The 23,523-nt window shown below is 43.9% G+C and overlaps 1 protein-coding gene across 1 annotated transcript in view; it reads right to left on the bottom strand.

Annotated features, from left to right (window-relative positions):
• The window catches only part of LOC137617230 (ubiquitin-conjugating enzyme E2 L3), a 31,143-nt gene extending 13,594 nt beyond the window's left edge, over positions 1–17,549 (bottom strand). Inside the window, exons 1-4 of the mRNA XM_068347172.1 lie at positions 17,489–17,549; positions 7,428–7,523; positions 7,175–7,303; positions 4,939–4,996 (exon numbers count right to left, since the gene is read on the bottom strand). Coding sequence (XP_068203273.1) covers positions 4,939–4,996; positions 7,175–7,303; positions 7,428–7,523; positions 17,489–17,515 — 310 coding nt within the window. The 5' untranslated portion in view covers positions 17,516–17,549. The remainder of the gene's footprint in view (positions 1–4,938; positions 4,997–7,174; positions 7,304–7,427; positions 7,524–17,488) is intronic.
• Positions 17,550–23,523: the final 5,974 nt, after the last annotated feature.

The raw sequence follows: 23,523 nt of genomic DNA, 5'->3' as shown, positions 1-23,523 counted from the left end.
CCACTTCTGGATCTGGCACAGGAGAAAAAACACGGGGAGCTGTGCGTTCAGTCTCGTTGCGAAGAGGTCCAACACTGGCGATCCCCATTTCTGAATGAGGGTCTTGGCCACTTCCGGGTGCAAGGACCACTCGGATCCTACCACTTGACCCATTCCGCTGAGGCCGTCAGCCAGGACGTTTCTCTTCCCTGGAATGAACCTTGTTGAGATCTTGATCTGTTCCTCCTCGGCCCATTCCAGCAGTCCCATCGCGAGGACGCACAACTCCTTCGATTTTAGTCCTCCTTGTTTCTTTATGTAGGCCACCACCGTGGCGTTGTCGCACATCAGTGCCACGGTGTTTCCCCGGAGCCGATGGACGAACTCTAGGCACGCTCTTCGCACTACCCTCATCTCTAGTACGTTTATGTGCTGGTTTTTCTCTTCGTCCGTCCAACTTCCTCTTGCTGTCCTGCCGAGGAGATGGGCACCCCACCCCTCCTTGGATGCGTCCGTGAACAGAAGCATCTCCGGAGGGTCGGCTGCGAAGGGCATTCCCTTGAGGGTGTTCGGTCTGGCGAGCCACCACTCTAGAACTTCCTTCATCTCCGGGAACACCGGGACCACCTTGTGGGGGGAGTCTCTCTGGTTCCAGGTCTCCTTCAAGTTCCATTGAACTCCCCTGAGTTTAGTCTCCCCTGGGGGACTAGCTTCTCCAGCGACACGAGGTGGCCTATCAGTCTTTGCCAGTCCTTGGCTCTCCTAGGATGGTCCGACGGGAAGGGCCGGAGGATCTGGTCCAAGTTGTCTAGTCTCTCTGCGGAAGGGAAAGCTCTCGCCAACCGGGAGTCCAGAACCATTCCGAGGTAGGTCATCCTGGTGGAGGGTATCAGTTGGGACTTCTCTAGGTTGATGATGATACCCAGGACGTTGCAGAACTGCAGGAGCTTTGCGCCTTGCTCCCTCAGTACTTCCCGAGGCTGAAAGCAACAACCAGTCGTCCAGGTAACGAATCAGGCGGATACCCTGTTTGTGTGCCCAGGCTGAGACTGTTGTGAAGACCCTCGTGAAGACCTGAGGGGCTGTGGACAGACCAAAGCAGAGGGTCTTGAACTGCAACGCTTGGGTACCCCCATTTCACCCTCAGGTACTTTCTGCTGGAGGGGTGAACAGGGATTTGAAAGTATGCGTCCTTGAGGTCTATGGACATCATGAAGTCCCCCTCCCTCAAGGCTGCTAGGACCGACTTTGGGGTGTCCATCTTGAAGTCGGTCCTGCACACGAACTTGTTGAGGGATGAGAGGTCTATGACTGGTCTCCAGCCCCCTATGGCTTTCTCCTCCAGGAAGAGTCTGCTGTAGAACTCCGGGACCAAGTTCTTGACTGGTTCTATCGCCCCTTTCGCCAGCACCGCAGAGACCTCCTCTTGTAAGGCCGTCCTTCTCTAGGGGTCCTTGGGTGCCAACCACACTGCCTGTTGATCTGGCATTAGAGGTGGGGGGTCTGCCAGGAAGGGCAACCTGTACCCTTCTTTCAGGACTGCTACGGTCCAAGGATCTGCTCCGTGGTCTTTCCATGCTTGCCAAGAATGTTTGAGGCATCGCCCCACCTGAGGCTTCGGCAGGAGTAGGGGGCCTCTCTCCCTATCTCCTTCTAGAGGCGCGGCCTGAACAACCTCTTCTGGCTGCCGCATAGGAAGGCCTGAAGGATGACTGCGTTGAAGACGTTCCTCTACGGGAGGGCTGCGAAGACTGAGACTAGGCCGTAGTAGGGGCGTCTCTCCTGGGTTGACTAGGTGAGGCGCGAGGAGGATGGGAGACGTCGGAGGGTGCCCTTCTATGGGTAGGTCTTCTCGCTGGAGGGGGTCTGGAGTCTCCCGTAACCTTCAGCTTACTGACCCTCTCTACCGTCTCTTCCACTGCTTTCAGGGGGAAAACTGAGTCATCTCACAGGGGTAAGCTCCTCAGGGACCTCGCTTCTCTGTCGGGGAGCCTCCTTACGAGCTTGTTGAGCACCGTGTCCCTTTTCCGCAGAACCCAATTGGCGGCCTGAGCGATGGATTGGTATGAGAGAAACTTAAGGGCTTTACCTCCCGAGCTAATCAGCTTCTTCAGTAAGGCCTGGTTCTCCGGGATAGTGAGGTCGTAGGAGGACTGGAAGCCTACCAGCGTGGAGGCCCACCAATACAGCCACAAGGAAACGTTCACCAGGTCCTTGGCTAATTCCTCCATCATGGCAGCTTCTGAAGGGGAGAAACAGATCGGGGCAGTAGTAGCCCTCTCTTCAGCTGCTCCTTGTCCCAGGACAGCGATTGCAGGCTCCACAATACAGGGACCTGCGCGATGCCCTTCAGGAAGGTAAAACCTGTTCTGGGATTTTAGGCCTTGAAGAAGCTTGGAGGAGCTCTGGGTCCTGGGGGGCTTCTGCATGGTTTTCCACGATCTTGTCCACGTGAGCCCTACCCAGCCTAACATCCCTAGCCAAAGGCAAGGCTCGTGAGGGTCTCTGCTGCACCGGGGCATCAACCAGCCTGCTGAGGCTCGAGAGCCAGACTTCGTCGGAGGAGGGCTCGGGTTCGTCTAGTCTGTGATGCCTCCTAATGAGTCCTATTACCCTCCGGCAAGCCAAAACTTCTGCTGCTGAACCTTCTACGCTGTCGTCCATTTCCTCCGTAGGGCGCTCAGCTGCCTGTGAAGGAGGTCGCCCGCGCGGGGGGAGGAAACATCTTGGAATGGTCCAACTTCGGCGGCTCAGGGCGTAGCACGGGCATCGCCGTCGGGACAGAGGCCTCCGTCCTGGACTTATCCCTGCTTACGGAGGTCCAGGTAGATGCGGGCTTGCTCGTTCCTGCCGACTCAACGTTGACTTGGAGGTCGGGACGCGGCTGCCAGACCGAAGGGGCGACTCTCTCCGCTGGGCGGATGGAGTCAGAACCTTCGCGGACTTATGCCTGTCCGCTGGGACCTGAAGAGACGACTCTCTCCGTTGATCGTATCTGCCGCTGGAAACATACCTCACTGGTGAGCGAGCCCTTGGGAGCCAGTTCGAGGGGCCCGGAACTGCTGACATCTCGAGAAGTTTGCTACGAGGGATGAAGACCCATTCTTCCCCCGGGGAGTCACTACTCCTAAACTTCCTCCTGAGGGATGAAGACCCATTCTTCCCCCGGGGAGTCACTTCTCCTAAACTTCCTCCTGGGGGATCTAGAGCGCCTACCCCCGTGGCGGGATCTGGAGTGGGAGCGAGAACGAGAACATCTGCGCGACCTCTCAAGACATCTCCTGCGCGACCTCTCAAGACGTCTCCTACGGTCCCTCGGGGCTCCGTCTTCCGAGGAGCAAGAGTAGGCTTCAGCCGAGGAGCCCGACGACTTGCATGTTCTCAACAGCAGGCCCGACTCGTACCGCGTTGTTGATGGGTCCACGCGTCGCTCGATGGAAGAAGAGGGCTGTAGGAAGACAGACGGAAAAGTAGCTGGAGGCGTTGGAGGGGAGTGTGGGAGTTCCTCGATGGGGGACCAGGTTTCAAAACCTTCCTCCATCCTCAACGGAGACCAGAAGGGCCTCTTCGGCGACAACCACGCGAGGGAGTTCGACGGCGGCGAGTCTTCCTTCTCGGCGGAACCCTCGGCTGCGGAAGCACCCAAAAAACACGTCCATGAGGCGGGAGAAGAGGTAGGCACAGTTTTTCCCCACATAGGATCATCTGAGGAGACGGGCCCTGCTTGCACCAGGGTTCCGTCCCCCGAACACACTCCCGTCCCTCCCTCAGGCCCCTCACTTGCCTGGAATGACGCCACAACACCACTATCCCGTAAATCAGACTCCTGGGGAAGGGCCACAGGCCTCTTCCCCGCAACTAACTTACCTCGTCCCCTACTCTGGGTAGGGGAAGGCGGCAGCGAGGCTCTGTCTGACGATACGCCCGGTGAAGCAAGAGGAGAAGAGACGCTTGGCTTCTTAGGCGATCTCTTAGACGCCTTCTTTTTGGTGCCGTAACGCACCCACTGCACCTCGTTCCAGGACTCGCACTCCGGACACGTGGCTGTAGGGGAACACACACACGGCCCCTACACGAAGAACACAAAGAGTGCGGGTCAACTTCAGGTTTCGACAGGAAGGCACCACACGATTTACCGGCCATAGGCCAAGGAAAACGGCGGGGATGCTCCATTAAGTACTAGTAAGATACTGCGAGACACAGGAACACAAAGGGAAAGGATAAGGGGGAGCACAAAGGTACCACGTGGCAGCCGCGTGAGACACAAAGGGTCGCACTGGATAAGGAGAGCGTCATGATGTTATCGCGACGCGACCAGAGAACTTACTGTGGACCGAGACCTGAGCAAGCATGCTCTCTGACCCGGGGTCGCCTCAGGGCACGTATCACACCACCTGAGGTTACCCCTCATAGAAAACGGGAGTAGGGTAAACTACACAAAACTCTGGTCGGTTGGGAGGAGGCAAGTAGTTCGAGGTAAGTACTCAGTGTTGGAACAACTAATGATTGAATATTTGTAATTTTTGAGATTGTGTCCAATGCGTTTCCAACAATGTAGTCTTAGTGTGAAAGGAAGATGGCTTCTATAAGTGCATTCAGGTGGATCCTGTATTAATAATCTCACCTCTTCTATCTAGAATAAAAGGAAAGGGGAACAGACCACAAAACAGGTGTATATATATATGATTGATGGGGTTGCAATAAAGCAATACCTTTAAGTAAACAAAATATTGTAAAATAAATTGGACTAAAAAAAGAAAATCAAACCGGTAAAATTTGGAAATTTAAAGATATCTACTACAAAAATTATATGGCTGAAATCTGCATGGGAAATTTTCTCCATGAAATTTTGACATCAACCATTAAAAATGTCATACAAACTTGGTTAAACAATTACCATAGTTTAACTATACAAATAAAAATAAGTTACTGTCAATCTTTTCACTTTCAAAAACTTACCTTGGTCAGTTTTTGTAGCAGGTTTCCAATTTTCAGCGCTAATTATAGGTAAACAGACCTGGAAAATAAATATAAAATAATCAGGCCACTGAACAATAATTCTAAAATTAGGGTGCTGTGCTACAAGAAGTAAAATTATCAAGTACTTTCAAAGTTCTAAAAGTGAATAGAATTTCCAAATTACAAACTGGATACCCTTAAAGTGAAACTTATGGTAGCAAATATAAAAAGAGGCATGTTACCTTGGTGTTTTCACCACCACTTTCAAATATTTGCCTTCGTAGCCTTTGAAAGTTCTAAGATTATGAATTTAGGTGTGTTCATCATTCAAGGGAGTATTGTACAATGCATTGAATTTCACCAATAAGGAATGAACAAGTTTACAGTTAAAAGCTACACACACACACACACACACTCTCTTCTGTAATAAATCCCTCATGACCCGTAAAACTCTTTCTTGCCTTGATTCCTTAATTATATTATTGAAATTCAATTATTACCAATCATTCATTAAAATTTTCTACCAACAACAGTATAGGTAATGTTTTGCCTCAAAATAATATTGAAGAGGGGAACAATATAAGAACTCTTTGACATTCTTAGTTTATAGTATATAGAAGGGATTGTGAAAGTTATAGAGAATAATAACAATTCAATAGCCACTAGTGGCCAAATACAAAGTTGTCTGTTTTCAATTCTAGTATCTAATGATCAGATTTATAACATCAGCAGCATTTCTGTACACTAGTCTTTAAAAAGCATATTAAAGTTGGAGTCATAATCTTCAGTCTGATTTCATAAAACCTCTAACCACCATAATTCCTTAAGCTAAGAATAAATCTAATTGCTTTTAAATAGTACTTTCAAAGCATAACACCCACTTTCATATTACATTATGATAGGAAAAGGTTACAAATAAATCCCTATTGTTAGTTTTGAAAAGAAGTGTAACTAGACAACCTAGTCAATATTTTCAACTCTTACTTAACTCATCAGGAAAAAATTACTATTAAAAAGCATAATAAAGTAATAGGGGAAGTTAAAGATTGATAAAATGTTCTCCTTGATAAGTTTGCCTATTTTCCATTGGGTTTAGAAGTATTTAGATTCTTTAAATCTGGAGAGTTAATCATGAGTGGCTTCTATGGAGTAACCACTTGTTAAATGAATAAGGCCTTGCTGATTTCTTCATTACCATAAAACATGGATTATTTGCTTTACTTTTGTATCCATTTTTTTTTTCATTACAAAAAGCATCATTTACTCATCAAATTGGAATACCACAATTACTTGAGAGAATTCTGAGGTCGGATAGACAGTTTTCTCAAAATTTCTATTGCCTTGAATGCCAACAAATCACTAATTATCTGCGTTATTCGTATTTTGCCTGGCTATACAAACATGAGCCCTTTAGGGAGTATGTCATCCGTGAAAACTTTAATGGCCATTGAATTGTTAATAAAGGCGAGTGTGGTAGTTTGATGGAAGTCAGAGGGGGGTTACCCATCTGTCTGACTGAATTACATCACTATTAACCTTTGGCCCAAGAACTGACGGGTGGTGGAGGCAGGAAGTTTAACTAGGAAAACCAACAAATTTCTAATAGCAATTAGTATTTTTTCTAACTGTAAAAATATTCTAGAACCTTACCACCTTGGATATTAAGAATAGATTTTATTGATTTTGATTCGTGTAGCAATAACTCCCCCCACAAACAAAAAAGAAAGAAAGGAAAAAAAAACCAGATCAACCCAAATATGGGGCTTGAAACCCTAAGAAAGGACACAGCCATTATCTATTTCCTTTTTTCAGTACTGTAGTTAATTTCTCCCTGTCTGGCAATTGGAAATTTCTATTGGTGACCAATCTTAAAAGTTTATTCAGGGATACTAAGGGTTCAGAGTGTTAGTCTGGGTTGATTGTCAAGCTAAATTACAGTAGCCAGTTAACCAACAGATTTGGTCTGATTCATACAGGCTAACAATCTGGCAATTTGTTTACTACTATATTGGAGCAATATATCAGTTATTCTTAATCACTTACATACTATAAGATAATCCTTCAAACTTTCACATTCACTCTTCTACTTCAGAAATTTTACTTCATACTTACCATCTGTCATCCATCAATGAATCATCACTCTTGAATGCTTACTAAATGAATTTTCATTTTGATTCATTGTTTCCACTAAATGTAACTAAAGAAGAATATGATGAAAAATTTGAAAAATGCTTACCTGCCCTTTCTCATCGACATTTGGATGGTAAATTTTAGTTTTAAAGTTTATCTTAGGAGGCTTGAAAGGATATTCTGCTGGAAAATTAACTTCAATGCGAAACGCTCCTTTATTGTACGGTGGATTTTCCTGAAATATACCATAGAATACATGAGAAACTTATCTTTGCCTTAATCACTAGTGTACTGCACATTCAATAAAAATATATCAAAATCTACCCTCTATATGAATACAGTAGTGTAATGCTACTTACCGGAACAATAAGGCCTTGCCATGTTAATATATTACTCTCATCCACTTGTATATCACGAAAGGACTTAATCCCGGACTTTCGGATGTCTGCCAATTCCTGTAAACAGTTTAAAAATATAGTAATAACACTTAAATACGGTACTACAACATTAACAGTCTTCTCCCATTGTATCATACTGTTCTGAATAAGGTGGGAACAATAATATACACTCTTTATGAACTACAGAATGACTCTAAAGAAACTGTTCAGTTTTAGAAAGTTTTATACGTACTAACAGAATACGAGTATAATCTTAGTTTTAGAAAGTTTTATACGTACTAACAGAACACGAGTATAATCTTAGTTTTAGAAAGTTTTATACGTACTAACAGAACAAGAGTATAATCTTAAGTGTCCGAAATTCATGTATATATCCCTGATAATCTTTTCAACCTATTGAGTTATTCATCTGCTATACCCTGAGTTATAGGAAGTGTTACCATTCCAGTTTTTTCTCTAGACTGAGGTTCTTGTATATGCCATTTAACCCATGAACTTGAGCTTTAGTTTTTAGTTCTTTGCAATAAATTCAACATGATGTTTCATCAAGGAAAATCAAAAATTTTAAGTAATTTTTATTTTTCCTAACATACTTACCGAGAACTACTTTCTTAGGAGTTACCTGTACAGTAATCTCCTCTCTACCGACCAGTTTTTTGTGTAGTATACCCTAAACCCGTTTTCTATTGAGGGCTAACCCGGGAGTAAGAGAACGTGCCCCGAGAGTAGCCTTTGCGCTAGGTCGAGGTCCGCTTGGGTCGTGAGCGCCAGTAAGTTCCTCGGATGTTGCAAAAATTCTTGCAAGGGCAGAGAGGCACTCGGGGAAGGTAGGGAGGGCCATTACCCGAAAGTAGTTCTCGGTAAGTATGTTAGGAAAAATAAAAATTACTTAAAATTTTTTATTTGTTCCAACACGAATACTTACCTCGAACTACTTTCTTAGGAGACTTACACTTTAGGAGGTGGGAGTGCCTTCCTGACCCTCAGACCCAGCAAGCGGACGCCAAGAGGCCAAGGTATAAAAAAAAACATACTGTACTGGGAAAACGGACGATAGGGTACTACACAAAGAGCTCACGTTAGTGTCTAAGTACTCACCCTTTGAAAAACTTCTTCTGATGTTGAGTCCAGTAATGCAGTTGCAGAGACGTGTTCTCCAATGATTACAAGAGGGTTATCTCCAATAGGGATAGGAAACGGGGATTAGGGTGAAAGGGAACGAACCTGTGTTTCCTGGTTTTACTATCCACGATTGAGCCTGGGGCTTTACCGTTAAATCACTTGGAGCGCGGAGATGACTGTTCCAATGGAGAACCCGTCTAAGGACCTCCTTGAGTAGTCCTTGAGGTAATGGGCAGTAAAGGTTGACTGGTTCGACCAGGTACCCGCACGAAGGATCTGACCCACTGCCATGTTTTTCTCAAAGGCTAAGGAAGTGCTCAGACCTCTGATGTCAAGGGGTTTGGGAGTGCCTGACAAGGCCAGACCCTCCTCCTTGTAGGCCCTGGCAATAACTAGTCTCAACCAGAAGGAAATGGTATTCTTCGATACCTGTTTCTTAGTAACACCTGTGGAGACGAAAAGGCTCTTGATGCCTGGCCGGAGATGTGCAGTCCTTTCAAGGTATTTTCTAATGGCACGGACAGGGCATAACCTCAAATCCTCAGGATTCCCCGTCCTAGGAATAGCTGGCAGAGAGAAACCTTCGAATTTTGGGTCCCAGACAGCTGGGTTTTGGATTTTCGCCACAAACGAAGGAACGAACTTGAAAGAGATCTCTTTCCACCCCTTCGAATGAGAGACGTCATAAGACAACCCATGGATCTCCCCTACCCTTTTCGCAGAAGCCAAGGCCAGTAAAAAGACTGTCTTGAGAGTGAGATCCCTGTCTACAATATCCTTCATTGGCTCGAAGGGGGGCTACTTAACATCTTCAGGACCCTAGCTAAGACCCACTGAGGCAACCTAACTGCTTGCGGCGGGCAGGACTGTTCAAAACTCCTGACAAGCATAGAGATGTGTCTAGAGGAACCCAGGTCGATGCCCTTCAGAAGGAAGACTTGACCCAAGGCTGCTCGTACTCCTTTTATAGCTGGGATTGACATCCCTATCTCGTCCCTGAGATATACCAGAAAGTCTGCTATGTCTGGGACCGAGGCTTTGAGGGGCTTTATGCGCTTCGAAGCGCACCACTTCGTGAAAGAGGCCCACTTCGCTTAGTAGACCGCTGCCGACGACCTTCTCAGGTATAGCGACATCCTCTTAGCTGTTCCTGCTGAATATCCTTCCTTCTTCAGGAGCCGCTCGATAGTCTCCAGGCATGAAGGCGTAGAGACTGTGGGTTGTCGTGGAACCTGAGAAAGTGCGGCTGTTGTAGAAGATCTGACCTGTCGGGGAGTGGCCACGGAGGATGACTCGCCAGGTCTTTTAGGTCTGCGAACCACTCTCTCTCCGGCCACCAGGGCGCTACCAAAGTCATCCTTAAGTTTCGGGCAGTCCTTACCCTGTTGAGTACTTGCCTGATCAACGTGAAGGGGGGAAAAGCGTACATGTCTAGGTTGTCCCACTTGTGCTGAAAGGCATCCTCCAAGGCTGCCCTTGGGTCTGGGACAGGAGAGCAATACACGGGAAGTTGCGCGTTCAGTTTGGTTGCAAAGAGGTCCATCACCGGGGAACCCCAACGTTGAATGATGAGCTTGGCTACTTCTGGAAGGAGGGACCATTCTGTCCCTACTATTTGACCCATCCTGCTGAGACCGTCGGCTAGAACGTTCTTTTTCCCGAGGATGAACCTTGCCAATAACACAACTTGGTTCGCTTCTGCCCAATCTAGGATCTCTAGGGCGAGATCGCACAATTCCCTTGATTTCAAGCCTCCTTGCTTCTTCATGTACGCTACCACTGTGGCGTTGTCGCACATCAACGCCACAGTGTTTCCCCTTAGTAGATCGATGAAGTGCAGGCAAGCTTTCTGGACCGCCTTCAACTCTAGGACATTGATGTGTAAGTCCTTCTCCCCGTCCATCCAGGTTCCTCTCGCCGTCCCGTTGAGGAGATGGGCTCCCCATACCTGGTTGGAGGCGTCTGTGAATAGAAGTAACTCGGGAGGGTCGTTCGCGAAGGGCATCCCCTTGAGCGAGTTCGACCGGCAATGCCACCATTCCAGGGAGGGTATTGTGTTTGATAGGACTGGGATTAATTTCTGGTGCGAGTCCAGTTGGCTCCAGAAGTTCTCCAGGTTCCATGGTTCCATTGGACGGCTCTGAGTCTGAGTCTCCCCTGGGGAACCATTTTTTCCAACGACACCAGATGACCTATTAGTCTTTGCCAGTCCTTCGCCCTCCTGGGTTGCCCCGACAGGAACGGACGAAGGATCTTCATCAGATTGCTTATCCTCTCCTCCGACGGAAAAGCTTTCACTAGTAGGGAATCCAGCGTCATCCCCAAATAGGTCATTCTGGTGGAGGGAGATAGGTTCGATTTTTCTGGGTTGATCATGATACCCAGACCCTTGCAAAACTGTAGTAGTTTCATACCTTGCTCCTTCAAAACGTCCTTCGAGGAGGAAAGAAGCAACCAGTCGTCCAGGTACCGGATGAGGCGAATGCCTCGCTCGTGAGCCCACACCGAGACTGTCGTGAAGACTCTCGTGAATACCTGGGGAGCTGTCGACAATCCGAAGCAAAGGGTCTTGAATTGCAGGATCAGGGTACCCCATTTCACCTGGAGAAACTTCTGACTTGAGGGGTGGACCGGAATTTGGAAGTAAGCGTCCTTGAGGTCTATGGTCATCGTGTAGTCTTTCTCCCTCAAGGACAGCAGGACCGACTTCGGAGTGTCCATTTTGAACTCTTGTCTTTCTTACAAACTTGTTGAGAGCCGACAGATCTATCACCGGTCTCCATACCCCCGTCGCCTTTTCTACCAGGAACAGGCGGCTGTAGAACCCGGCCCTGGGTGTAGGATCTCCTCCATAGCGCCCTTTTCCAACATGGTGGACACCTCCTCTTGAAGGACAGCCCTCTTCAATGGGTCCTTGGGTACCAACCACTCCGACAGGCTGGCCGGAATTAGAGGGGGAGGTTCTGCTAAGAACGTTAACCTGTAACCCTCCTTTAGTACGGACACTGTCCAGGGCTTTGCTCCGTGAGCCTTCCATGCTTGACAATGTAGTCTGAGGCAGCCCCCAACCTGAGGCTTGGGCAGGAGTAGGGGGCCTCCCACTTTACCTCCTCCTGGAGGAGCGGCCTGAACGGCCTCTCCAGGAGGCAGAATAACCTGTCCTAAACGAGGCCGATGCTGCTGAGGCTCCTCTACGGGGGGGGGGGGGGGGGGGGGGGGGGGGGGGGGGGGGGGGGGGGGGGGCTGAGATGCTGAGGCCCACGAGGAAGAAGGGGCTTCTCTCCTCGTCAGGCTAGGCGGGCCCTGAGGAGCCGAGGAACCGTCTGAGGCTGACATCTTGTCGGGGGACTTCCTTACCGGTGGAGGCCTGGGCGCGTTTACTTCCGGTAAGGAGGCCCCTGGGCGCGTTTACTTCTTTTCTCTTAGCCACCTTCTCCATGATCTCCTCTAACTTCTTCAGGGGAACAAGGAGTCATCCCACACAGGAAGGCTCCTCATGGCCCTCGCCTCTCTGTCTGGGACCTTCCGGGAAAGCTTCGCCAGGATGGTGTCCCTTTTGCGAAGCACCCAATTCGCTGACAGGGCGAGGGACTGGTAGGTGAGGAACTTAAGGGTCTTGCCCCCGGAGATGATAAGCTCCCTCAGGATTGCTGTTCTGGGTCTGTCAGGTCATATGTTGCTTGCACACCTACTAGTGTGGAAGCCCACCAGTCCAACCAAGAGAAGACGTGAACTAGGTCCTTAGACATTTCCTCCATCATCGCAGCCTCCGATTGTGAAAAACAAATCGGGGGCTGAAGAGGCTCTGTCCTCCGAGGCACCCTGTCCCAGAATGTCGAGAGCAGGTTCCACTTTGCAGGCTCCCGGTCGTTGTCCCTCTGGCACATAGACCCTGCTCTGTGTTTTGAGCCCTTGGAGCAACTTCGAAGAGCTCTGCGTCTTGGGAGCTTCGGCATTGCCTGCTACCACTCTATCGACGTGCTCTCGGCCCAGGACGAGATCTCGGGCCACAGGAAGTGCCAGGGAGGATTTTTGTTGGCCAGGTGCTAGCATCAACCGGGTAAGGCTGGACCTCCAGTAGTCCTCATCGGTAGCAACTGGCTCTTCAATTCTGAGATGCCTCCTGATCAGGCTTATAACTTTTCGAGCCAAGTCCTCGGTCGGGGAACCTTCCCTACCGTAGGCCGAACCCTCGACCTGATCCCGGGGAGTCGGGTCACCGGGCACTCCCACCGGGCGCCTTGGCACTGGCACACCCCTGCGGAGGTACTGGTCTTCCCGGCGGAGACCTCCGTACTAGGTACGGGGGTTAGGACTGGCATCGCCGAGCCGGCGAGGACTACCGTCCGATCATGCTCTCTGGGGGACAAGGACGCGGATCCCGTGGGCTGACCCGACAGCGGGAACCGTTCCTTAAAGTCCGAGGGCCGCACCAGCTGGGCTGATTCGGCCAGGCTGCCCGTAAGGAAGCACGGCTCCCCCCGCTGGGCGGGGTGAACCGGAAGCTTCGCGGTCTTACGCCTGCCTGCAGAGGCCTTCTCGCATTTCTCCCTGCGAGGGTCATACCTACGTCTGGAGGATGGTCTCCGTGACGAGAAATCCCTGGATCGCCGGTCTGGGGAACACTGTAACTCTGACTTACGGGGAACGAATACCCAATCACCATCGGGGGACCTACTCCTCCTGTGTTTCCTCCGTGGAGAGCGGGACTGTCTCCTGCTGACCCTCGAACGGGATCTTGAGCGGGAAAGCCTGCTCCTGGACCGCTCCCCCCGGCGCCGATGTCTCCTCCTGGCTTCTTCTTCTGAAGAGAATGACTCCCCATCATCCAAAGAGCCTGACGACACCGTACCACCCGCACGGCGGGCAATAGCGGGAGCCGCGGAGGGCTTCGCGACTTGTTGCGTACCCGAGGTAGAGGGTTGCAGGAAGGTTTCTGGAACCGACGTCTGAGGAGCTGGGAACGAGGGTTGGCGCCCAACACTAGGGAACCAGGTATCCAGGCCCTCTTCCATCCGCATAGGGGACCTACCTGGCGTTTTAGGGAGCTTCCACCAGAAAAAATCACTTACTGTGGAGTCTAACTTACCCTGGGTGTCGCCGCCTGCCGAAGAACCTGAAACACAGGCCCACGAAGGGGGCGAAGAAACAGGAACAACATAGCTACACCATAAGGGGTCATCGGAGGAAACGTGCCCCCCAAGCACAAGGGGCGAGTCTCCAGAACCCCCCGACACAGCACTACCAGGCTCCCCACTAGCCCGAGAAGGCCCCGCAACTCCCACTTCACACACACCAGACTCCTGGGGAAGAACCCTCGGCTCTTTCCCCACCACGGACTTACCTCGTCCCCTACTCTGGGTAGGGGAAGGAGAGACAGAAGCCCCGTCGGACCGTCCACTGGGTAACGGTAGCGGCGAAGAGACGCTAGATTTTCTGGGCGAACGTTTCGACGACTTCTTTTTCTTCGTGCCGTATCGCACCCACTGAATCTCACTCCAACCAACACACTCAAAGCACGCATCTGAAGGAGAGCACATCTTGCCCCTACAGGAGGAGCAAAGGGAGTGAGGATCCACTTCAGGTTTGGAGAGGAACGCTCCACACTATTTTCCGGCTCTAGGCCCAGGACAACGGCGGATTTGCTCCATAGCGCACAACCACAAGACACAGGAACGCAGGGAATCAAAGGGATACACTTGGGAAGCACAAGGAAGGGTAGTGAACGCACAGGAACACAAGGGATAAGCACAAAGTTACCACGCAGGACACAAGCGTCGAGAGACGAGAGCGACGTGGTATCACGTTGCGACCAGAGAACTTACTGGCGCTCACGACCCAAGTGGACCTCGACCTAGCGCAAAGGCTACCCTCGGGGCACGTTCTCTTACTCCCGGGTTAGCCCTCAATAGAAAACGGGTTTAGGGTATACTACACAAAACTCTGGTCGGTAGAGAGGAGATTACAGGTAACTCCTAAGAAAGTAGTTCGAGGTAAGTACTGTATTCGTGTTGGAACAAATGCATATTTCTTTTTAAAAAGTTTCTAAGGGAACAGTGTTTCATTGCAAACTAATTACAGTATCTCAGGTATGGCTAGTGCTGACCATTAAAGGTAAGTAGTGTTACATGGTTAAAACCATAATGCAAATTTGTGAAAATAAAATGCTTCATTTATAACAAAAGTTTTCATATATGGTGTAAGCTCTAAAAACAATTAGCCATATAAGGAAGTAAATTATTCCAAATGTAAAATAAACTGTTCTTTTAATAGTTTCCAGGGTAATATTGATCACTGACATAGAGGTGGATAAGGATAGGTTCTCAAAATAAATATGTTTGGGAAGTTGACTATTTTACTTGTGAAAGTTTTTGTGTTTCTTTTTTTTTTTTTTTTGCGGAATTTTGACATATTGAGCAACTTCCACTGTACAATATTAATTTTCTCCATAAATAGTTGGGGAAAACAATGTAATAAGTTGAGAGGGAGGTTTACAAGGAAGATGACAAATATCACCCTGTATTTCTCTTTGTGACTCATGACACACCATCAGTCAAGTAAAACCCGGTACCCTAGGCTATGTTAGGTTAAGCTAGAATGAACTTCTGTACTGTATTTATTATTGCTAGATAAGCTACAACCATAGTTAGAAAAGCAGGATGCTATAAGCCCATAGACTCCAACAGGGAAAAATAGCCGAGTGAGGAAAAGAAATAACAACAGTATATCGGAAGTAATGAACAATTAAATTTACTATCATTTTTTCTCATTATCATTATTACATGCTAAGCACAAAGGCTCACAAAATTGTGTATAATTTCACAAATGTCAGAAATTAATTAAGATGGAAATGAAGAAGAAAAGAAGAAGATAATAGGAAACGTGCTGTTCAAGAAAGAAGGAATAGAGAAAAGAAAAGAATATATCAAATGTGGAAAAAAAGAGAGAAGAAAATAAAAGAATTAGAATAAAGAAGAAACCCAAGGAGGTGCCGATGGAAAGGCAAATCCCTCCGCCCAACAACAAGAACACTCTCCGTTCAGTGTATAGCTATTCTTACTCACGTGAAAGTAAAAAAACTCCGAAATAATGAGTCACGGGGATTGTGAGCTCAGCTCAATATTACCTCTTGCCAGTACATACGGAGCTTGCAGTTTTTCTTTTTCCACGAGCAAAGTGAAGCAAAAACCATTAGGAGGACGTGAAGTGAATCAATAGATAATTATGATACTTTAATTTTCCGCCAATTACATGAACCATATATTTTTCCAACTGATAATCTTGTGTATTATTATGCATTTTTTACCATTATTATTGCTACAAATCACTTGTTTTTTTGGCATTTCTACACCCAAAAAACCCTGGTTTTCCACAGGGGTCCCCCATGATTGTCTTTATACAAGGGGGTCCAAAAACTCATGAACGGGTGGTTTGCTACAATAATCATGGCCAGAAATGCATAAAACACAAGATAGCACGTAGGAATAACATATGCTTCACGTATTTGACTAGAAATTAAAATATATATTTACCGATACCAGTAATGCCTCATTTCCTCAAACCTGGAAATGGCATGATCCGAACAACCACAGCCTCACTTAAAGGGCTACATAGGTGAAGTTTCTCAAAATGTCTGAGGTAGACTGACAGTATCTCTTTAGAAGGGAGGGTAATTGAGTAGTCACAGAAAATACTGCTAGTGTACAATTCTCTGATTGGCAACTTGAAAGGAGAATGAAAATGAATACCAGCCCCAATAGTACAGAAAATAAAATGGGGCATTAATGTCCAAAGACAATAAGGAACTTTTACATAAAGCACTTATGTTGATAATAATCTCTGTCGATAGAATATGAGGTTCAAAATAGTATGTTAGAAGGTCTATGTTAAATTATGTCAGTTTCAGTCTCGGGAGCCTTTGTATATCAGCGGTCAGTTCCTCACGCATTGATTAAAAATAGACATCAACTAACCTAAACTTTCCCCCCTAACCTAACCTACGAGCTGTGTCCTTACCTACTTACCTAACGGGGTGCTGACGCTCTCCAGCGACCCCCCCCCCCCCCCGCCCTTACACTGCCGTATTCCAAGTTAGACATAATAATACATGCAGGTGGCCGCTATCATACATACACCCCCAGTCTCGTAGCTAACAACGTATTATATAACACCTGCAAGGGATTAAGTTCAGCTTGACAATTGTAGGATAATTTTGACCATTTTCAAAAATAGTCTTAATCTTTCAAATAGTACATAACCGGGGGTTTTAGAAGACACTGGACATTTTTTATTCTATACACGACTTCGATAGAATTGAAAGTAAGGGAGATAAGCTTATCTCTCGATCTACAATCACCTACCTTGAATTAACCTTTCTACCTTGACCTGTAATTTAACAAAGGTATTTAGGAACAATATCAAGACCAAGAGGCCGTCACAGTGATGAATATAACCATGAACTACCTATCATCTAAAGGAGTAACTGAACTATGGTAGTCTACATAGGCAATTTGTCAAACGGCAGTTTACCATAGGTGGGGTTAAAGTACCTTTCCATTAATTGTTAATGTCAGGATTAGGAGTTAATTGCATTTATAGAAAATAAGTCAATTCAAACACGGGATTCTGAAAAGGTATTTGGATCCCGGAATTCAATTCCAATCAGTCGTGCATCGAATTCCGAGGAATTAAATGCACCGAAATGGGGGAGAGAAGCCAAACATTTCCCTGCGACCTGATTCCCCAAGTTGTCACGTGAGGTAATGACTGTTCTCTTACAACTAAACGTTAAGAATTGCTTTCCTAATGACAACATCACTTTTTAATAGCTTCCAAAGTTAATAGCAAGGACCATGTAGGAAAACTTTCACTACGGGAGTTAATAATAGAGCAGGGTTTACCTTCTGCAGCCGCCTTGTTGCCGCCATACTTGTTTCTATAGCTTCTGTAATATTGCCAGATGCAAAAACAGCTAATCCTTCCTTTGCTTTATCTTCCAATATAGAAGACTATTTACATTACTTTAATTTAGAAATTGTCAAAATAATGTAACACGTAGTTACAATATATATAAATATATATATTTACTTAAATTGGATAACGATTGCGCAATGTTATTTTCAATAAGGGCTTGTCTTACATGATATGTATTTTCCTTTTTTTCTTAATGGCAGTTATTTCAAATTGCCTTTATAAATATCATGTTTCACTTTGTAAATATTTTGCAATTAAAAATAGGAAAATTCTTTTCCGTGTTCGTGTTGGCAACACTGCAGAAATGATGATAAGGCGAACCTTCACACCGGTTAATGACATTTTGAAATATATTGTATTGTCAATAACATTATTGACAACAAATGTGCTTGCTTGTAAATGCATCCTGGGTCAGCAGTTATACAAAATGTTGGCTTAATTGGTCATCTCCTTTGTGCGTTTAGGAACGAAGTTAGTTCCTCCAATCATAATTCGGTTTGTTTATTCCTTTTTTATTTGTTTGTTTTATCACGTGACACAGGATCTTTGTTTTTATGGCCAGGTCCAGATATATATATATATATATATATATATATATATATATATATATATATATATATATATATATATATATATATATGTGTGTGTGTATATATATATATATATATATATATATATATATATATATATATATATATATATATATATATATATATATATATATATATATATATATATATATATATATATATATATAATGTGTGTAAAAGATGTAATTTTCATTTAAGAAAAACTAGATTTATAACAAATGATAGCGAGAAGAAACTATTCCTAATAAATGTATGTACTTAATAACGGTGAACTAAATATCTGTCTGTCTGTATGTCTGAAATAATACCATATATATATATATATATATATATATATATATATATATATATATATATATATATATATATATATATATATATATATATATATATATATATATATGTATACATATATATATATATATATATATATATATATATATATATATATATATATATATATATATATTATATATATATATATATATATATATATATTATATTATATATATATATATATATATATATATATATATATATATATATATATATATATATATATATATATATATATATATATATATATATATATAATGTGCACACTGGCACACATGATCTCCCATTTGCCTGTTTTCCACAATTCTGTTCTTTTGTGGGAATGTTAAACTGACCTGATGATGGTGACCTGCTTGTTATTTCCTTTTCTTTATGAATCATCAAAACTGCTTGTTCTGATCCCTATTTAAGCGTAGCCTACTTACTTAATCCAACGGCACCCACAGGATGCATTGGGCCTCAGTAATTCACACCATATGTTTATTTCCTTTGTCATCGCTCGAGTTCCACTGAGAATTGTCAGATCCAACCTCCCTTAGCATTGTCATCAGCCACATTTTAGGTCTAGCACACCCTCGCCTGTCCACCGACGTCCAATCAGATACATCCTGGATTAACTTACCTTTCCTTATTAAAATACGCCCTGTCCATCTCCATCTTGATAATTGGGCAAACCTGCCACTTCACAAATGCCATTTGATTCCCACAATCCTTCTCAATGCTTTATTCTTAAAGACAAGAAATTTGGTATCCGTTGATATAGTGAAATACCACGACTGGTGCTCATAAGTTAATATCGATCTTACAAGTGAAATGTAGATTTTGATTTTGCTATGAAATGATATTCGATTTGACCTCCAGACTTTTTAGCATACCCATTTCTTGTTCTTCCCTCCTTATTCTCTTTTTGAATTCTGTAACTAGTGATCAATTGCTGGTAATAATGGTTCCTAAATTTTTGAAAATGTGTGTTGGGTAATATTACTCTTCCAATGAGCCAGTTCGTCTCATCACTGCCCGGAACCCTAGTTATTATTATTATTAGCTAAGCTACAACCCTAGTTGGAAAAGCAAGATGCTAAAAGCCAAAGGGCTCCATCAGAGAAAATAGCCCAGTGAGGAAAGGAAATAAGGATTTAAGTAAACGATATGGAAATTAATGAACAATTAGAAAAAATAAAAACAGTAACAACATTAAAACAGATATTTTATATATAAACTATTCAAAGACTTATGTCAGCCTGTTCAATATAAAAACATTTGTTGCAAGTTTGAACTTTTGATTACCAATCCAGCCTTTCTCCCCTCCAGTACTAATCTTTTCAATCATTTCCTGCATTTCAGCAACTGTAGAGGCACTTAGAACTATATCATCTACATAGTCAAGACCATTTGTTAGTTCCTTTAGTGTCTGTAACCTTATCATCCTTGTGAGCTAAGGATAGGAGGTTTATAGGTCTACCTGCCGAGTCGTCAGTAGTCATAGCCTGATCCTAGCTTGAGTGGAGAGGGGGCTTGGATGCTGATATGTACAGCATATATGGTCAGTCTCTGTGTCCCTTGCCTCTGCCATTCATGAGCGGCCTTTAAACCTTTATACATAATCTCTGGTCACCTTTTGATTGAATGCCATTTTCATTCCTTGCAATACTTTGTTCATAACGTAATCAATCACCGAAATAAACAGTAGAGGGGACTGTATTCCATCTTGTAGTACTCCAGTCTTGATTTGAAATGTATTTGTAAGACTACCATCAACTACTACCCAACAAAAAGGTCCCCTATGCATAGCAATTATGATGTTTACAATCTTTTCAGGTATTCTATGCCTGTGAAGAGCTTCAAGTAGTCTTGTCACACCTGGAACCCAAGGCTCCCAGAGTGGAATAAGACTCGTGTTCTCAAGTCTCTTGCGTCTTCGCCATATGAGCTTTTGAGGAGGTCATCAGATAGATATCTGACTCTCGAGGCTTTTTTTACCAACCGTAGTGTTGGAGAGTTGTATTTTGAAAGTTGAAAGAAGGTTTCTTAAGTTTAGTGCCCAAAGTTTGTGATCAAAATCCAGGAACCATCCTTTTGCTTCATATGTGGTAATAAAAAGATTTTGTGTCCCATGAGGACTCTGCTGTGCTAGCTAAACAAGACTCAATATCTAAGGCTTGAGTAGAAGTGACTCTTCCTTAACACTGGGAGAGCCAAGAAAGAAGTGTCGAAGAACACAGTCTCTTTCTGGCTTAGTGAGGCCTTTAAGGAAATCTTAGTACAGTATTAAGACAAACTAAAGCTCATGAAATCAGGAGTATTGTTCCCACTTTAATGCAGAAGAATTTTGCAATTTGTCTGGTGATGAAGGAGTTTAGAAGCACTAAACATCCTGTACATCCTTCTATTCAAGGGAGCATACCCACAGGTACTTTAAACTTCTTCGTCCTTGACTGATCAAGTAGTTGTGTAGCCAGACCGCTCCCATACGGGACAGAAAGCATCTGAGCTATGATAATGTGTCTGATTTAATTTTGGATGAAAGGTAAAATAACTGGCTCCTCTGCTTTTTCTTTCCTGATGAAACATTCATACAGTTCCACATTGGATCCGACATCGATGCTGGGAAGCTACACTTCTGAGCTCCATTCTTATTAGACTGGATCTGTAAGAAATAGTTCTCCCTTAACAAGGGGGAGGTTGGTGGAATAAATATCAATCCACTAGACATTATGCACCCGGTATTTCATTGCAAACTGCATCTCCCTTTTGGGGGGAGGAAGATTCCTTCAACGAAAAAGTACTGGCTAGGCCTTATCATCCTAGTAATCCCTATGATGAAATGATAGGAGGTTCCTGCAGTTATCTATGTCGCTCTCATAAGGGACATGGAGAATGGCATATTCAAGGGAAGAAAAAGAATCAACCAGTTCAGTTCTAGGGAGATATCCTACCCACCAATAAGTGAATCTTCCTATTTTTATGGATGAAATGTTTTTATACCTGTAGGAACAAATAGAATATTTTAAAAGTAATTTATATTTTTCATAGCTATGCAAACCTGAGTCTTTTAAATCTAGATTCCCACCTCAATTGCCATTCTCAGTTTGGAGATGACAGGTCAAAAGCGAATAGATATGACAAGAGAGTGGGCGGGGCTACTTGCCCGTGCTCACCACATATTGTTAATTACATTGTTAACATTTTCAACAACCATTCAAGTTTTCATAGTGTCTTGCGATTTTTCCTCCATGCTTATTTAAACGTTGTCAAATACATTTGATCACTAAATTGAAGAATTAATTCACTTTTTGTGTTGGTATAAACCTCAAGACTGGTACCAATTGAAGGGTTATACTCCTTTCAAGTTTAAGATTCAACATGATTCATGTACATTATTATAGTTGATGAAAAACTATATCCTAGGGATGAAAATACTTACATTCATATCTGGCCACATGAATATTTTCCAATTTGTTGAATTGGTTCCTCAATGCCTTTTGAGAATAAAAAGCAGTCTTGTAATTCATCACTTATTTTGCAATTTGGAACACCTTTTAGAATCTGTATGAGTTGGCAGACATCATGTGTACCTCTTGCACAGTATTGTATGATCATTCTTGGCTGAAAACAAAGCAACACATCTCAGTCTCACCATAGCTCTTGCTCAGTGCACTTTCATACTATAATATTCTATAAAGTTTGAAAGGGCTTTTTTATCTTTCTATATACAGTACTTTTAGTAAACTAATTCATGATGGGTCCTAAGAAGGTAACTAAAAAAAGCCAACCAACAACAAAAATTATTGGTAAAGAGGCCATAAAAAGAGGCAATATTATTAGGGAAGAGAAAGCTGTAACAAAATCGATCACATAAATTTGAGGAAGTTAAAAGAATTGTTGTTGATTTGGATAAATAAAAAAATAGCTGAGGATTGTGTTTCTGAGGCTCTCAATTGCAAACAAAGTTACATGCTGATCTACTGATAAACATGCCTCAAACAAGTTCTAATAGCAGCGAAGTATTTAAAACCAGTCATGTTTAATTTGGTAACTTTAAGAGTGACATACTTAGTGTGATGAAGCACAGGATGACTCCAGGGCTTGCACAAAAGCTGCAAATGAATTTGTTGATGAGTTTAGGAACTATTGTATACAGAGGCTGAGGGATTTATCACCAAGATGTCCAATTGTAATTTAACAATCATCTTTTGGAAAAATAAAGCCAAACAGGACCTATATCGCATGAAAGACAAATTTATTGCTAGGAAAAGCAAATGAGAGACAGGTTAACTTCGTAATTGCGTGGAAAAGCAAATGGTGATTTAAAACTACAGCCTCCACTAATGTATCACTAAGAGACTTCAAAAGCTTTAAAAGAAATAATGGGACAAAAGAAACCCATTGAAAGTGATATGGAGTGCTAACATTAAAGCGTGGAAAACTAAACAATTATATTGTGAGTGGAACAAAAAAACTTTTTGTAAATATATAAAGAAATATTTATAGGTAAAACAGTTTTCTCTAAATGCTCTCCCTGTCATCATAGATGCTCTTGCTTACCCTCCAAGCATGGAGGTTGAGTTACTGCATGAGTTTAACATCATTACAGTGAAGTTCCTGCCCCATAACATAATTTCCTTAATCTAGCTCGTGGACCAGCAGGTCATCAGCTTTCTTAAGAAACTCTACAATAAAGCATTATTCCAGCAGTGCTTTGAAGGGACTTCTAACCTAAAGTTAATCATCAAAGATTTCTGGATAAAAGAATTTCAATTTTGTTGAAACGCATCACTCAAATAAGAGCTAGTGGCCGAGCTTGCAAGAGAATAAAAAAGCACTGTCATCCATAACGTGATGCAATAAACCAGCTTTGGATGATGCATCACTAACAAATACAAAAAATATTAAGAGCATCTGTGATATGAAACGCCATTTCCGTATTCAGAAGGAGAAGGATCATAGGTAATTTAAAAATTTGAAACTCTACGAGAGGAATTAGACTATGTAAGGTGCAGCAAATATTCAGAACCTTTACTGAAGTCAGGTTAGTG

This window comes from Palaemon carinicauda, chromosome 23, assembly GCF_036898095.1.
Source record: "Palaemon carinicauda isolate YSFRI2023 chromosome 23, ASM3689809v2, whole genome shotgun sequence".
Classification (NCBI taxonomy): Eukaryota; Metazoa; Arthropoda; class Malacostraca; order Decapoda; family Palaemonidae; genus Palaemon; species Palaemon carinicauda.
The sequence above is the reverse complement of the archived record's forward strand: the minus strand, read 5'-3'. Positions and strand labels throughout refer to the sequence as shown.